Source organism: Monocercomonoides exilis (assembly GCF_001643675.1).
Source record: "Monocercomonoides exilis strain PA203 chromosome Unknown scaffold10-1930038, whole genome shotgun sequence".
Taxonomy (NCBI): Eukaryota; Preaxostyla; order Oxymonadida; family Polymastigidae; genus Monocercomonoides; species Monocercomonoides exilis.
This window is the reverse complement of record NW_027150555.1, coordinates 429070-445691: the sequence shown is the minus strand read 5'-3', so window position 1 is coordinate 445691 and position 16622 is coordinate 429070. Positions and strand designations below refer to the sequence as shown.

Here is a 16622-nt window from a genome sequence, read left to right as displayed (position 1 = left end):
GAAAGATTTGAGATTTGATTTTTTTCATGCGTGGAAAGAAAGAAAGAAAGAATTTTCCAAATAAACAACAATTTCTTATTTTTTATTGAATATTAAAGGTGCAATTACAAACGCAACATATTCCTTGCTTTATAAAACATCATCTAAACTAACAAAAAAAAAAAGCTTTCAGCAAAAATAAACACATAAACGAGAGAGAACTACATGCGTTGTTCATCAATAAATTGAAAGCTTTCTTTTTTCTCATATTTTTAAACGAAAATTTCCAATTAACACGATATGTTTTAGTTTTTCCTCGATTACGCATTCAAAGCATGACCAATGTCAATCAATTAAATAACTGTTGTTTTCATATGCAAATTGCAATGCTATTTAATTCGTTTTATAAGAAGCACAAAATATTCCTGCAAAGTCCTTAAATAAGCGAATTTTAATTGACTTGATTATCGAATTCCCATTATTTTTTCGAATGGAAAATTTAAACCAACTGTTTTCACAATTTCGAAAATGCCTTGGAACAAATCCAGAAAAGGCAATATCTTTGATAGAACAATGCAAAGACTTACTTCGAGTTCATTATCCCAATAAATGTTTATTTCTTGTTTTTGAAAATTGTTATAGGAGACATACTAAATGTATTTTTTAAATATTATCATGACATAGTTTACATATCTCATCTGGCAACATTTGCAAACGATGTCGACACTTTGATGGCAATTGTTGCAGCAGGGCAATCTTTGTCATTAAAATCAAAAGTTTGAAACATTAGAAAACTAAAATCAAATATCATTTTTTTTTTCATTTTTAATACCTCATATTATTTAATAGATTGGCATAACCCCACTTCATTTGGCTGCATGCAAAGGACATATTCCAACATTGCAGTTTATTTTGTCTGAAGACGTTGACTTGGATGCACAAACTTCAGATGGAATTACCCCATTGTTTATTGCACTGAAATGTGGAAATATCGATGCAGCAAAACTTGTGTGCATTTTTAAAAAGCCATTTTCAAGTTAATTTTTTTTGAACAAACAATAAATATGACATTTTTGAACAATCAGCTTATAAAGCACAAATGCCGTACTGATATGATAGATCATTATGGCAGAGGAATTATTCATTGGGCTTCAACTAGTCCATCAATTGATTGTCTTGAACTTGTTCTTCAGTTAAGAAATAGTGAAATCGACAAGTTAGATTCCTTTGGATGCACGCCTCTTTATTATGCAGCATCAAGCAAAAGACAAAAAGCCATGATGGTTTGTCAGTATATTTATTTCACATGGCTTAAGGGTTTTCAATGCATATTTTCAGACTTTTATTCGAAAAGGTGCAAAGCTAATTTTAGATTGTCATCGTCATCCGACTATTTCACTAAGAATAGCAAGAGTCATCAAAGGTTACTGCTCTAATTTCCCATCATATTCTCTCAATTAAATTAATTTAAAAACCATTTTTCCCCCATTCTTTTTAGAAATGGAAGGAACAGAGTCTTCTTTGCGCTTTTTTAGAGAGATTAGCAGTAATGAAATGCTTGATACAGACGAAGAGATGTACACTCTCACATTGCCAGCAGAATTTACAAATCCTCAAGCAGATTCATCACAAAACTCCATCAAGCGCGACACATCAGCATCGTCTTCAGCATCTTCTGCTTCTTCTTCTTCTTCTGCTGCTGCTGGCAAACAAGAGTCGTCAACTCCAACAAAGCAGCAACACACACTTATTCCATGCTCTCCGTCTCATGCGTCGCAGTCTGGGAGCATCACACTGCTTTCTTCGCCATTCAGGCGCACACCGTCAGACACGCTGCCAAGTTGCTCTTCTTCGTCTGCATCGACATCAGCAACAGCATCTTCTGCATCAGCTTCACAGCCTTCTACTGCAAGCTCCACGCCTTCTCATACTCCTCCGCGAAAGCTGTCTCCTGCGCTTCCAACTGCAAACACTTCTCAGCCGGTTTTCCCGTTTCTCGATGTCGTTTCATCAGCTTCGCTGTCGACGGATTTGGATCCACCAAAGCAAAAGCAAGCTAAATCAAAAGTGTTGATTGAAAAGCAAAGAAGATCGCATCCCGAAGCAGAAGATGACGAAGAAGAAGATGAAAAGATCGTAAGCGAAGAAGAAGACGGTGTTGTGATTGTGGATGTTGTAGGAGAAACTAAAGTTAAATCTGGCTCCCTTTCTTCTTGCGACTCCAGAAAAGAAGCAGGAATGAAAACGCTCAAAGGGAAAAAGAGAAACATGAGCACAAATAAGAAAGAAGCTGATAATGGTGAGTCAGAAAACGAGGAAGACGAGGAAGAAAAAGCGGACGAGAGTATTTCTGAAAGAGGAGACGGTTTGAAATCGAGAAATAAAAAGAAAAAATCAGCAAGCAAAAAGAAGCAGCAGAAGATTCCAGACGATGTCAAGAAAGAGCTGAAGCAGCTTGTGGAGCAGCTGAGGAGAGGACGAAAGCTGAAAACGGAGAAGCACAAAACATCAGAGAAAAAAGAAATGGAAGATGAGCCAGCGAAAAGAAAAAGACAAAACAGAAAAGGGGAGGAAGCATCTGATGCTGAGAGATTGAGAAAAAGAAATGAAATCGAAGACAAGCATGAAGAGGAAGAAGAAGAAGAAGAGGAGGAGGAAGAGGAGGAAGACGAAGAAGAAGGCGAGGCAGACGACAAAGAAGAAGAGGAAGAAGAAGAGGAAGAAAGCTCGCAATCTTCCTCTGTGGCAACAACCTCGTCTGTCCGCGTTGCTTCTTTGTCTCCCTCGTCGAGCGTGAATTGCTTCACCCGCATCCGATCCTGCTCGCCTGGCTCTTCTCTTGCCGAATGCCCATCAAAAGGAGACATCCTGCTTCCGTTCCAGCCGCCCTCCGCACACATCCCCGAAGACGACGGGCCGTGCGGCCAGTCAGCGTCGTGCTTCCTCTCGCTGACACTCAACTCGCTCCTTTCGGCCACAAGCGGGCTGCTTGCAGACGACGACGACCCGTTTTGCGATGAAGAGTCGGTCTCTTCTGCGCCTTTGTCGTCGTGCTCGCCGTCTTCAGCTTCATCTGCTTCAGCGTTGTCGGCTGGTGCTGCCAAGCAAGGAATGCCTGCTGCTTGCTCTTCTGGACCACTGATTGCATTTCATAACCCGAATTTGGGTGAGAAGGAAAGCAGGGACCTTATCACAGAGGTTAGAGAAGTCAAGTCGTTGGATGAGCTGTGAAATGTTTGAATTCAAGTGCCATTCTGCTTTGAAGCAATTTCTTCCTCTTCCTCTTCTTTTTTTTTAAAAGTAGTATTTAATATGTTATTATTATACATTTTGTGTTGTTTTGCTATCTTTGTTTAAATTTGTCTTTTCGGAGTTTTCTTTTTTATATGAGCATTTTTCATTCTCACATCAAAAGCGAGTCATCATAGTTTGATAGCTTGTAACATTGCTCTTTTTTGTTGTTGTGAAGTCCATTTGCTTTTCAAGGAAAGTAGTTTACAAGAGAAAAGCAAAAGCTTCAAGACTCAAAAATAAAAAGCTTTAAACCATTAAGCGTCAACCCGCGAAACGAAAAAAAAGACACTTAAAATTCTGTTAAATGAAACAAATCAATAAATATAAGAAAAAATAAATGAATTGGATGCGAAGTGAGGCTATTTGCCAGGTGTTGCAGTTGATGATCCGCCAGAAGCAGACCAGCGCTTGATGTCCATCGGCCTAAGCACAGTGAAAGTGCAAGTGAGTGACTCGTCCACACTCATCATGGCTCCGCAGTTATCAAATTCACCACAATAGTTTGGGGCTGAAAACAATGTAACAACCTGAAATTTTGAACAGAAATAATTAGAATAATTATTTAAGCATCAAAACATTGCGAAAACGTTAGTGTTAAGCAGAATTACCAAAATTACAAATAAAATGAATACTGAAAAGAAAAGAAAAAATCCTTCGGATTTGTTTTTCAGCGAGAATTATCTTTCAATCAAACCTGTTTTTTTCCAAGAAACTCATATCCATCTGATACAACTTGATGTGCACGGATAAGGACATCGAAGTCATTCCGTGCCAAAAACTGTGTCACAACATTCATTCCGAAAGTGAAAGATACGCCGCGATCGTTCTCACCCCACCCAACCACTTCTCCGTCTGGATCGCTCCACAGCAAATCGCAAAGCAATCCTTGGTCAGGCACATCCGTTGGCCTGACAAGACATCTAATCTGGTCCAAAGAGTGGAGCTCAGGGGACAACCCTCCATGGGTGCAAAATATTTTGTCTTCGATGATCTTACATGTATGAATTTGAAAATAAAAAAAAAATTTTTTTTTGTTTTTTTGGATTATAACCAAAAATGTGGGGGAAAGTGAAAAAACTTAAAATAATAAAGCTATTTTTAACTCAAACAGCACATAACGGCAGACAATTAAAGCAGTCTGTAAACAATTTCCACAATCTTGTATTGTAGCGTCGCTTACCTATTAATACAGATTGAAAAATATTTGTTCAGACAAATATTTCAAAGATTATTAATTAAATAATAAAAAGGTACATTCATCATAGAATCCATAAAGTCTATTAATGCTAGCACATTCATGATTTCCTCGAAGCAGAAAAATGTGTTCTGGGTATTTCACTTTGTATGCAAACAATAAACATATAACTTCAAGAGACTGCTTTCCTCGGTCTACAAAATCTATTTATTAAATAAATTTGTATACAAAACATAGAAAGTCAATTTCGAATATATGCAATTTTCTATACCTCCAAGAAACAAATAATTCGACTCTGGTGGATAACCTCCGTGATCGAACAAACGAAGCAAATCTGTATATTGTCCATGAATATCTCCACAAATTTTTACTGGAACTCCAAGCTCTAAGAGAACATCTTGAGCAAGAAAAATTTTTCTTACATGAAATATGAGTGCTTCATTTTTGAAAAGAAAGAAAATTCATAAAACCAAAATATACTAAATATAAAAATATAATGTATACAAACCTTTAATATCAGCCTCAGGGAGATCGACTTGTTTTCCAGGACGTTGACCTCTGACCGAAAGCAACTGTTCAATCATTTTGTCAACATCAAACGTTGTTGGGATATCGGATAGATACTCTGGTGATAATCCTGAGCTAGACATATAGTAAATATTCTATCTCAATTAATTTAGAAGTTATAAAACGTGAATTTTGTATTTAAAATTTCACTTTTTTGTATGATCTTCCCAGAACTACTTGTTTTTTCTTGAGGAATTTTTTTGTTTTTATTCACAAGAACAATTACCAAAATTTATAAATTTATAATATGAAGTGATGTGTTTTAATGGAAATCAAAGTGATGTAACTTTGATTGTGTTATCATATCTGAAAGTTTATTGTTTCATAATATTATAAAAATTTATATTTAGTGTGTCACAAATCCGGGACATTTCACAAATCCGGGAAAGTGCATAAATTTCAGCTTTTATAAAACTTTTCACTCATTCATTTATTTGAAATTAAATAAAGGAACCATTTGAAGTTATAAGAATTGCTTTTTAAATATTATTGTGTTCGCAAAAACCCTTTTTCTTCAAATCTCGTGTTTGAGATAAAATATGAAGAAAAAGGGTTTTTGCGAACACAATAATATTTAAAAAGCAATTCTTATAACTTCAAATGGTTCCTTTATTTAATTTCAAATAAATGAATGAGTGAAAAGTTTTATAAAAGCTGAAATTTATGCACTTTCCCGGATTTGTGAAATGTCCCGGATTTGTGACACACTATTTTTTTTTTTTTTCATTCTTTGAAATTTTTTTTTCAAACTTTCGTGCAATTTCCCGCAGCCGATATGCTTCGATCGTACTATAAAATTGATTTGACAGATCTTCAGGAGATTTATTGAGTTTAAAAAAAAAAAAAAGAATTGATTCTGTGTTAGACAAGTACACAAATAGATGTTACAGGAACAAAAGAAAAGAGATATAAAAATGAAGGAGGAGCTTCTATGTGGAGTGCTAAAAATGAAAGAACTGGCATGAAATCAAAAAGATGCGATTGATTTGATTTTGTCAGTTGTGGAGATTTATTATTTTCTCTTCTTCATGTGACTTTAATCATTTATTTATGATGATTTTTAAATAAAATACACTTTATTTGTTTTTGTCACTTATTAATTAGACATATCCTGAATGATGGACTTTCAAATTGAAAAAACAAAAACTTCAGATTGATTAAAGAGAATTAAGTTTTATTTTGAATGACAAATTGAAATTTATCGAAAAATAAGGATATAGATTATTTGAAGTTCATTTCACGAATTTTGAAAAAGAATTATGCTCTTTCAACTGTTTGTTGTTCTCAAATATTCACATTCGGACTGAATGAAAAAATGAAGAAATATTGAATTATATTCATTATTTGGTGAAATTAACACTTGTTGCATTTGCCTCCCTTCGTCTTTTCAAAAATTATCGATTTGAATGAAAGTGAATTGAATTAATCTCACATATTATATAACAAAATATTTTTATCTACTCGACAAAACACGTTAAAAGAGAGCAAAATTGAGACAAAAAAAGTGAGCCAATGATAAAATACACAAAAATGAACAAAAAATGGAATTCAACAAAAAATAATTTAATTGTGAAATGGATTCTTTGCTTTTGTGTGAAATGAAACATTTCTATTGAACAGAAAAACACATACAATACATAACAAACATAACATGCATACAGAAAACATAAACTACATATCATAATGGATAAATAAATATTGAAAGAAGCATAAACATAAACATAAATACACACATGAATTGAATAATACAAGAAAAAAAAGATGAATCACAAAAAATATTTATCGTTTCACATTCATTCAACAATTTTTCCTGGCAAAACGATTTTGATTGTTTCTCTCTCTCCTGATTCCTCATCTCCGCTCTCAATATAGCTTCTTCTGACAATCCTCCCGTTCTGGATATAAATCCCATCAGATATCGTCATGACCAGCTTCTCTTTCGGAAAGTGCCCCACACACTCCCGCTTCACACTCTCCAGCCCAATTCTCTCGTTTGCCTCCTGCCAGAAACACCCTTTCACAAGTTCGCAAAAACTGCTCTCGCTCACTTCTGACAGGCACGGCCTCTCCCCATTTATTATCTTCTATCCTGCAATTACTACCTCATAATCAGAAAATGGAATATCAAGCGTCAAACATTCCCACAACATCATCCCAATGGAAAACGAAACAGAAGCCTTTGTTGCTCCCATCTTCATATTGATCAGCAGCTCTGGTGCCTTCCATCGCAAACACTCATTTCTGTTGTCTTCGTCGTCCTCAAACGCTGATGAAGGAAGAGAGTCTCTATCATCATCATCACTGGCAGATGTGACAATAGTTGATGAAGAGATGGACGATGAATCGGAATCATCAGAAGAACAGTCGGAGTGCATCGCAATGCAGATCACCATGTGTTCGGAGAACAATACAATGTGAGGACTCAGATTGACAAGTGACTGAAGAGGGTTTTCCATTTCATCAAATGAGTGAAGTGCGCCATTCGCCACCCAGAACAGGATTTGGGCAGCGGTCACTTCTCTCTCCTGAAGAGTGCCAATCGCCATCTCTTTCTTCGCGTTCCTCCCATGAAGCAGCATGAACAGCGAATCTCGCAGGTCTACAATCAATTTCTCATGTGGGGACGAGCATGCCATTGCATCCACCAGATTCGACATCGATGAGGTGGTGGGGCACAGACTCTCCGTTCGAACAAATGTTGTGTCTGTGTCTGAAGTGTCTGTTGTTGAAGTGGATGAAATGGATGGAGATGGTGTTCTTTTTCTTGTCTCTTCCTCCTCCTCCTTTTCCAGTGCCCAATCGGGAATCTTGTCTGAATCTCTTCCCAAAATGTATTCTGTCGAGCCACTCTCAGATAGCAAATACTCTTTAGACTCCGAATGCACCATATTCGTCTCATATACCCTCTTCTTTATCCTCTCTTCATTTTTCTTCTCTGCTTCCCTCTCCGCTCTCCTCCGTTGCTCTTCCTGTGACATCTCCATCGTCACCATCTCAATCAGCTTCGGATCTTTTCTGATGTTGTCTTCCACAATTATCTCCAATTCTTCTGTTCGTTTCTTTTGCTTCTTCCATCGAACAGCAAGGATAATAGACACAACAAGAACTATTAAGAACAAAACAACAAATATAACTATCACAATCCACATCCATAACGATTTCCCTTCTTTTCCTCCTTCAGCAATTCTTTCATCCCCTTTTTGTTCAATTTCACTTTTGTTCTTCAGAATGATTGAATTTGTTGAAGAAGGAGATTCTGATCTCCCAAACAAAACATGCACACTCACTTCTGTTTTATCTCCACAACTGCTGATCAGATCTTTTGCCACACTTCCTTCAACTTCTTTTTCCGACAAAAACCCATTTGAATCAAAATCATGTTGTTCAATCTCTTTCTCTTCTCCTTTTCTCTTCAAAACTGAGAATGACAGATTGCATGGAACAAGAAGCATCCCTTTGAATGTCAGCTTCATTCTGTTCGCCTCTTCTTTTGCTTCCACACTCTCTAATACAGGAATGAAGAATGATGAATCTCTCTCTGAAACAATCCCTTCAAAACTGCACCCATCATTCAACATCCAAAGTGATGTATTTCTTTCCAATCCATCTCCTCCTTTCAAACTCATCACATTCAATGTTCCAGAATCTGAACAGATGATATTCCTTCTCAATGATGGATATCCTTCAATCGATGGATTATTGTCAATGAACTCTCCTTTCTCAATATTCACATTTCCCCCACTCATCGTTATTCCACCCTCTGGTGAATTTGCCATTGTTGAATCTTTCATCAAAACAGAACTTTTCACAACATTCACAAGAGAGCCTTCCCATCTGCACATCACTTCTTCTCCCTCGTTCAAATACTGCTCATTTCTTTCCTTAGAACTCCCATCAAAAATGCAACTGTCCATTTTCACATCTGTGCAATTCTCCAATTTCATCAATTTCCCTTTTGTGGTCTTTGAGTTGACTCCACACATTGTGCAATTTATCAACTGTATCGTCTTTTTCATTGACAAGCAAGATATCAATGCTTCATTATTTCCTTCAATGGTGATATTTTCAGCACGCAATCTGTCGATATTCAAATTTCCACATTCAAAAGTTTCAACAAGCGAATGAGAAACTGTTGAATTGCTGATCTCAAACAAATAAATCACGGATGGAAGTGGAGATGAAAGATACAATGCAGATTTATGAAGAATGAGATTTGATATAGAGCATCCATCAAGTTGCAATTCTCCTTTTTCCATATTAATGATGTGAATTGGAATTTTTGCAAATTCAGCGCTATTGCCTTTTGTCAATTGTTTTGTTGTGAATGAGCAATTCATTATTTCAAGAATCCCTCCTTCTGGTGATATCAATGATTCATGTGAAGAGATGAAATTCGAATCAAACACAAAACCCACTCTCAACAATGAAACTGTTCCAGTTGTTGTTACCAAAGCATCACTTGTTCTTTCAATACTTGATTTCACTTCAGCTTCACACAAGTATCTGTTCTTCGAGCTCAAACTCATCTCCTTCAGATTTATCTCTTCACCAATCACGCTTTCATCAACAACAATCATAACACTCATTAAATCAGATGTGAGATGCATTAATCTATAATCAATTGAATTACATGGAAAAGCATTTGTTTCACATTGCTTGACAATAAATTCATTCACACTGCTCACAACAATCGTGCCACTCTGAAGAATCGTCACAAATCCAATCAGATCAGTATCGCTCGTGTGATTACAGCCATCAATTCCGTAAATCGCATTGATTCGAGAAAAATGATTCTCTAAAAGATCAAACTGAAATTGGCCTTCATTGATCTGAGGTGTGATGTCGAAGCATTCAATGAAAACGTAATTCCCCACACTAGCTGTATTTAAATCGTTCTGCATCCACATAAATGCAAATTTAAAATCTCTTCTTTTATTTGTTACCAAATAGCTATCTCCTTCTCCTTTATCTGTGCTGTTGCTGCGTTTTCGAATGCTTAACCTTCAACATTCATCTTTAAAAAAATAAAATATATGAAATTCAATTTTAAAAATTTGAATAAATGATTAAATATTGTCAATCATTAAAAAAATTCATTCAAACGATTTAATAATGATATTTTAATTATATTTTCCGTCGTCCAATAAGATTATCCTCCATCTGCACTAGAATATTCATCTTTAAAATCAAAATCAAAATTCATTAAGGATCGAATGAAATATTAATAATCATTCTGCGCACACTTTAAAACTTTATTGATATATTTGATTTGTCTTATGTTCATAAGCGGAGGTTCAATTCTTGACGAAAGAAAGCAAATTTTTATATTTTGGTTTTAAAAACATGATTGTGGAATTGATCAAAATATTTACATTTTTTAATTTATTTTTCTCAATGTTTTATTTTTTGAAAAATCATTAATATAATAATAGCATATAATAATTAATAACCTTTTATCCACTTTTTATTTCGAAATTATCTATTTTTATCAAAATTTAAAAAATTACTCAGATTTATGGGAGATTTTTGAAAATAGATTTTTCTCAAGGATCAAATAGAATTTCAAAATTCCAGTCCATACAAATGTTTTATTATTAAATCTGCTTTATATTTATTGTAATATTTTTAAGAATAACCAAGAATTGGAAAAGGACCTTAAATACACCTATGCCGAATAAGCGGCCTTCCAATTTTGTGCCTGACGTACCGTTTTGATTGCATAAGGTTTGCTTTTAAATATTTTTTTAGCAGTATTGACAGAAATATTCAATAAACAAGCAATTTCGTTTCTTCCTTATCCTTGATCGCGCAGTAAATGTATTTTCTTTTGAATCGAGCACTTTGTAATTCTTGTCATTTTGTTTTGTTTGTATTTAATTTCTTTTTTTGTATTTATGCTTTTATCATTCGCAAATTAACCTTTTTTCCGGATCACATTTTTTTTTGAAAATAATTTCCTGCCAAATATGAAAATAAACATTTTTTAATATTGATCAACTCTTTTTTTTAAAACAAAAACCGATAAATCTTTAATATCATTTAGAAATTTACTGATCGATAGATTTTTGCTTCAGACTTTTGCTTTTATTTCAAAAAAATAAAAAAGCATCATCAGGATCACATAATCCTGATGAGCAGCGTAAATAAAAAATACAAGGAATTCAATCGTTATTTATGGTATTTATCAATTTGCGATTTAAAAACATATTTCGGCTTTTTTTTATTCCAATTATGAATAGTTTAATTCATATTATCAATTTATATTTGTTTTCTTGAGTTTTATTTTTTGTGTATTTTATCATAATTATATTTAACAATATTTCACATTTGCGAATTTGGATAAAACGCTTTGAGAAACACAAATAATCGAAGCGATGAGTTATTTATAAGGTGTTTCTTATTTATCTGAAAAAATGCTAAAAAAAGAAAAAAAATCAGTGAATAAAAAAGAAAACAAACATTTTTTGATTTTGCACTTTGAAAATGATAGAGAGAGGCAATTGTTAATTTTCCTCACTCATTCATTTATGTGATTCTGTGAAAATTCAAAAAAAATTCTTTCATTTTCAATATTCTTCTCATTTCTTTTTTCTTTAAGAAATAAACATTTTTTCTGGAGTAAGAAAATACAAATGAGCAACAAAATTGCTTCAAGGAAAATTTTCATTTGTTTGTTATTCTCTTTGAAAAACAGCAAATCATTTTTCATCCACACACTTATTCACTTCAAGAAACAGCAACAAAAAAGGACATTCAAAAATTTAATCTGTTCATCAAATGAAGCGAAACAAAAATAAAAATTTAAATATACTCAAATGATTATTTTCAATTTCACGAAATGATAAAAAGAAAAATAAATATTTTGAATCAAAAAATTCGAGGAATTTCATTTCCTCAAGCATTCACAAGATAATCAGAAATTTTCAACGTTAATCCACGACAATATCTTCCGTAAAGAAAATCAAATATTTTATGAAAGCTGGTGATGGTATCTTCATATCCTTCTTCTTCCAGCTTTTCGAATATCTCCATTTTTGTTGATCTTCTTTCCTCTTCTTCCATTTTGTTATCCGTCTTTTCTTTCAATTTCCTTGAAACATTCATAAAGAATTGAAAGCATTCATTTGTCCTGCCTTCATTCAATGTTTGTCTCTGGATCTCTTCCAAAACAGCATCAACAGCTTCTCCTTTCAGCAAGTCTTCAACTTTCACAACTCTCCTTTCTGCTGCATTTCTCAAGGTATAAATGCACTTGTAACTAATTTCTCTTTTATTTTCTCTTGCTGCTCGAAATACTCTAACCATGCTTCTGAAAAGCTCAACAAGTTCTTCGTTCCACAATTCGCATCTGAAGAAATAAATCACGATTGTTTCGTCCCATTTCGTTAAAGCAAATTCTTCTTTCGCTTCTTCTTTGTTCATTTCCTCTTTTTTCTTCCAGTCAATGCATCTTGCCAGCTCTTCCAGTTCTCTTGCTGCTTCTCCGACAAAATGCAGCTCATTCGCAACAGTATCTTCCAATCTATTGTCAACAAAAAATTGATAAATCAAAAATTCCCATGCAGACTGATAGGCAAGCTGAGTGAGGTTGTGATGCTCCTGATGATATTCGAAAATTTCTTTGATTTCCTTCAAGTACAGTTTTTGTTAGATTTTCTTTTTAAAAAAGAGGAAAGAAAAATCAACAATGTCAAAATAAAAATATAAATGTTCAAACATAAAAATTACCGATCCTGCTCAAAGCCAGTAATGCTATTTCCACTTCTTTTTGAGTCTCCTCGTTTCTCTCTTTCTTCAATGCAGCTTTCAGAAGGCATGGCAAACAAATTGAAAGCAATATTGAAAGATTAGAAATGCAAATAAAAACAAAACATTCGCAAAGATCAACCAAAAGTCTTTCGTTCTTTTTTTCTTTTTTCTTGACTTCATTTTCAATCATCTTTTTAAATCTTTCTCCAAGTGAAGACGAATCAAAGCATGGATTCCACACGTTTTTCAGCACATTGCAATATCCAATATGCTTCAGAAACAAAATTGCATTCTCTGTCGACATTTTCTTTTCTTCAATCATTTTTTCTATTTTGTTGAACAGTTCTTCTGTGAAAACAGATTTATGTTCGTCTTCACTCATTCTATCAACTATTTCATTCATTTCTCCGATTTTCTTTCTCTGCTCATCTTCATTGCAATGTTCAAGTTCACAAAGCAATTCTGATATAAAAAAAAGAAAAAAGATATCAATTTTCATGAATTTAAATACAATAATGAGCACAAACCATTAAACCTTTTGATTCTACTCGTTGTCTGCATTTTTGAAAGCACATTGCAGACAGAAAACAACGAAAATTTGTCATTTGATTTGAATTCATATACCATTGGAAAGAAGAAATATGTGCAAAACAAAAGCTCGAAATAATCATGAAAGTAGACCTGTGCGACAAGTGGCAATTTTTGCCAGTAACTGACACAGGTGACCGACAAGATATTTATTTTCATGATCAAAACATTTTATTTTTTGCAAATTCAATTCATTAAAATTACCAAAATATATTTTTCACTGACAAGATCAGTGAAATATGGAAATTTTTGTGCCACTGGAAGTCACTTCCGTCACTGACATTCAATTTTGTCAATGAAACAAACAGGTTCCAAAAAGCAACAGAATAACTAAATTTGTTATTTTGCTTTTGAAGCAACTCAGTTTTCTTTTTTTGTCAGTTAATACCATAACTTTTCATTTTCATTTATTGAACCTTCATTTTTCAGTGAAAAAAGCAAATTTAGACATACAAAAATTCGACATAAAATGAAAATAGCAGTAAAATTTTGATTCAAACAAGCGGTTTGTTAGAGGAAGCTCGATTGTTCACTATTTTATTATTCACTGTTTGATTTTCTTGTTGTGTTTAATGCTTTAAATGTTGCAAATATTCAAATATAGAAAGAACTAATTATATATTTCTAGACTGAAAACGCTTGAGGTTTCGAGGTTCTGTCATGATCAACAACAAAAATTCAGATGAAAATAGATCGTTTTGAAGAGCAATCACAAGAGTCTTATTTATCAAAATGGAGAAAAATATGAATATTCTATGTGGAACGAATCAAATGTGTATTCTTATTAAAGTGATAAGAATTATTTTCACGAATGAATGAATTTTGCAATTTGTGGCTTCACTCCTCAACGTTAATTATGATTTATTGTGTTTGAATACCAAATGACCACATGTGTCGCTGGATTATAACATTTGCTATGTTTTCCTTTTAAGAAGTTATTATTTTTTGAAACCGAAGAAAAACTCATTTTTTTCCTTACAACCATTGAACTGTTTTTTGTATTTTTCCACATAGTCAGTTGATTTTTAGAGCACTTCGATTTTTTCTTTTTGCTCTGGTTCATCATTAAATTTCTGTTTTCTTTCTTAATTTCACTCAATCAATTTGTTTATTGAAAACACGATGAAAATAGAAAATTGAGGAAACAGCTGAAAGAAAGTTTTGCAGCTGAAAACAGTTGAGGAAAGTTCGAAGAATGGAATGAAATAATTATCGGAGAAAAGAAGACGCAACTGGAAAAGATGAGACGAAAAACATAGTATTCATAATTGTTTTTTTTTGATTTTGATAAAAGCAGCAAGTTATTTGAAGCAGTTCTCAGAAAAAGAAAACCGTTTTGTAGTTAAAGCTTGTATATCATTTGTTTTTGAGTTCAACGGTTAATGTTTCACTTCATTCTTTAGAAATAGTTAAAAAAAAAAAAAAAAAAAAAAAAAAAAAAAAAAAAAAAAAAAAAAAAAAAAAAAAAAAAAAACACATTGAAATCGTCAAACGTGCATGTTTCACATATTACGTAATGATATCTACTCACAAACATATTGTTTCACAAGAATTTTAACATTTTCGTTGATGACCACAAAAAAATTGGTAATGTTCAATGATCAATCATAATTATTGTCCTTTCCAAGAAATGAAAATTTTCCAACATTCTTGTGATTTTATCGTAGCATCCTTCTTCTTCCATCTTTTTAAGCACCTTCATTTTGACAAATTTTCATTCAGCTCCGTTGGCTTCTTTATATATTTTTTCTTACACTCTCACAGCAATGTCCAAAATGAAATATAAGCATTCATATAAAACTCCATCGAACAAGGTTGATTGATTCATTTCCTCTGAAAACGGATAATTGCATTTTCCTTCTACAAGTTAACGATCTCTATCTTCCCCTCTTCCGCTGCTTCTCTTGTTGTATTTGAGCATTGAAAGCTTGTTTCTTTGTAATTTTCTCTTCATGCTTGAAATAACTGAACAATACTTCTCATCAGTACAACATGCTTTTCATTCCTTAATAAACACAAGGTTAAGAAAGCAAAAACATCTCTGAGCCGTTTCCTTTTTATAAGCATTTCTTTCGATTTCTTTTTTCCTCCTTCTTCTTTTTTTCTCTTCCAATCCACACACTTTGGAATATCTTCTAACTCTCTTCTTGCTTCTCTCACAAAACGAAGCTCATTTACAACAACTTCATCAAAATGTTTGTTATCTTCCAATCTTTCAATCAAAAACCGCCAAGCTGATTGAAAGGATAGTCGCACAGGATTCTGATTCTCTTGTTGATATTTGATAATCCTTGTAATTTTATTTGAGCACAATTCTTTTTCAATACGCTAATCAAAAAATATTAGAAAAAGCTTCAATGATTTCAAAAATGAAACAAAAATGCTCATTCATAACTCCAAATATTTTTTAAAGCCAGCAAAGCTATTATCGCTTCTTTTTTTAGTAATCTCCTTTTCTTCTTCAATTATCTTCTTCTCAAATCTTTCGTTTAATGAAGATTTTTCTAAAAATAATAATAATAAAATTCATCTTTTTGTGCTATCCAGCTTGCTTCTGTAACAAACATGCAATTTTCATCCACATTTTCTTTTCTTAAAACACATTTTGATTTCATTGTGCATTTCTTCTGATAATATGAAATTCAATTCTTCTTTATCCATCTCTTTCATGAGTATACACATCACTTTGATTTTTTATCTCTGTTCTAATTCTGCGCAACATTATGTCTCAGATAACAATTCTTTAAAAAATATAAGAAAAATATTCAATCATCAAGAATTCAAATTCATCTTAAACTTCAAACCATTGCATTTCTCAATAGAGTCACTTCTTTATCTGCAAAATGAATATCGTAGTTAAAAAAACAATACCATATAAAAACTTTATTGTTGTTTTTGAATATGTTCGATTAGCAAACATTTACAGAAATAAAAGCTTGCTTGGTTAATGAATAATTAATTATGATACCGTTCTTCTTTGTTTAGGTATTACAAACAGTGCATCCAAAAAAATTATTGTTTAAGTATTCATTTAATGCTATTATGGATTTCTCGATCAAAAGTTGTCTCTTATTTAAAAAGAACAATATATGTTCATTTTAATAATTATTTCATATTATTTTAAGTGCTTTTGATTTTATATTAATTAAACAATCGTCTTATAATTTTTTTTTTTTTTTTTTTTTTTTTTTTTAAAAGAGGTGACCGACAGCAACAAAAAATAGCAAGTCGTGTCGCATAGGTCTACATG

The 16622-nt window shown here is 33.0% G+C and overlaps 4 protein-coding genes across 4 annotated transcripts; 1 reads left to right on the top strand and 3 right to left on the bottom strand.

Annotated features, from left to right (window-relative positions):
• Positions 1 to 457: 457 nt before the first annotated feature.
• MONOS_9335 (putative Ankyrin repeats (3 copies)) lies at positions 458 to 3524 on the top strand. Its single transcript, XM_067879826.1, has 6 exons — positions 458 to 590; positions 664 to 755; positions 829 to 987; positions 1065 to 1262; positions 1318 to 1402; positions 1478 to 3524. Exons 1-6 carry the CDS (start codon positions 470 to 472, stop codon positions 3208 to 3210), a joined length of 2388 nt encoding a protein of 795 aa, XP_067731901.1. The 5' UTR covers positions 458 to 469; the 3' UTR covers positions 3211 to 3524.
• MONOS_9336 (putative Serine/threonine-protein phosphatase) lies at positions 3421 to 5190 on the bottom strand. The gene is made up of 6 exons (XM_067879827.1): positions 4977 to 5190; positions 4740 to 4904; positions 4528 to 4671; positions 4383 to 4453; positions 3968 to 4264; positions 3421 to 3800 (listed from the first exon to the last, which is right to left on the bottom strand). The coding sequence occupies exons 1-6, from the start codon at positions 5116 to 5118 to the stop codon at positions 3633 to 3635; spliced, it is 987 nt and encodes a 328-aa protein (XP_067731900.1). The 5' UTR covers positions 5119 to 5190; the 3' UTR covers positions 3421 to 3632.
• A 1929-nt stretch (positions 5191 to 7119) lies between these two features.
• Positions 7120 to 9942, bottom strand: MONOS_9337 (uncharacterized protein; the record flags this gene model as incomplete). The annotated part of the gene is made up of 2 exons (XM_067879828.1): positions 7120 to 8378; positions 8538 to 9942. 2 exons carry the CDS (start codon positions 9940 to 9942, stop codon positions 7120 to 7122), a joined length of 2664 nt encoding a protein of 887 aa, XP_067731899.1.
• A 1987-nt stretch (positions 9943 to 11929) lies between these two features.
• Positions 11930 to 12852, bottom strand: MONOS_9338 (uncharacterized protein; the record flags this gene model as incomplete). The annotated part of the gene is made up of 2 exons (XM_067879829.1): positions 11930 to 12557; positions 12764 to 12852. 2 exons carry the CDS (start codon positions 12850 to 12852, stop codon positions 11930 to 11932), a joined length of 717 nt encoding a protein of 238 aa, XP_067731898.1.
• Positions 12853 to 16622: the final 3770 nt, after the last annotated feature.

What these genes read in the sequence shown, in the direction of transcription:
- MONOS_9335 (XM_067879826.1), top strand. Translation starts at nt 470, where the DNA reads ATGGAAAATTTAAACCAACTGTTTTCACAATTTCGAAAATGCCTTGGA. An exon ending in AGTTCATTATCCCAATAAAT is followed by an intron (nt 591 to 663) that starts GTTTATTTCTTG and finishes ATCATGACATAG; the next exon opens with TTTACATATCTCATCTGGCA. An exon ending in ATATCGATGCAGCAAAACTT is followed by an intron (nt 988 to 1,064) that starts GTGTGCATTTTT and finishes TTGAACAATCAG; the next exon opens with CTTATAAAGCACAAATGCCG.
- MONOS_9336 (XM_067879827.1), bottom strand. Translation starts at nt 5,118, where the DNA reads ATGTCTAGCTCAGGATTATCACCAGAGTATCTATCCGATATCCCAACA. An exon ending in CCCTGAGGCTGATATTAAAG is followed by an intron (nt 4,905 to 4,976) that starts GTTTGTATACAT and finishes TCAAAAATGAAG; the next exon opens with CACTCATATTTCATGTAAGA. An exon ending in ATTGTCTGCCGTTATGTGCT is followed by an intron (nt 4,265 to 4,382) that starts GTTTGAGTTAAA and finishes CATACATGTAAG; the next exon opens with ATCATCGAAGACAAAATATT.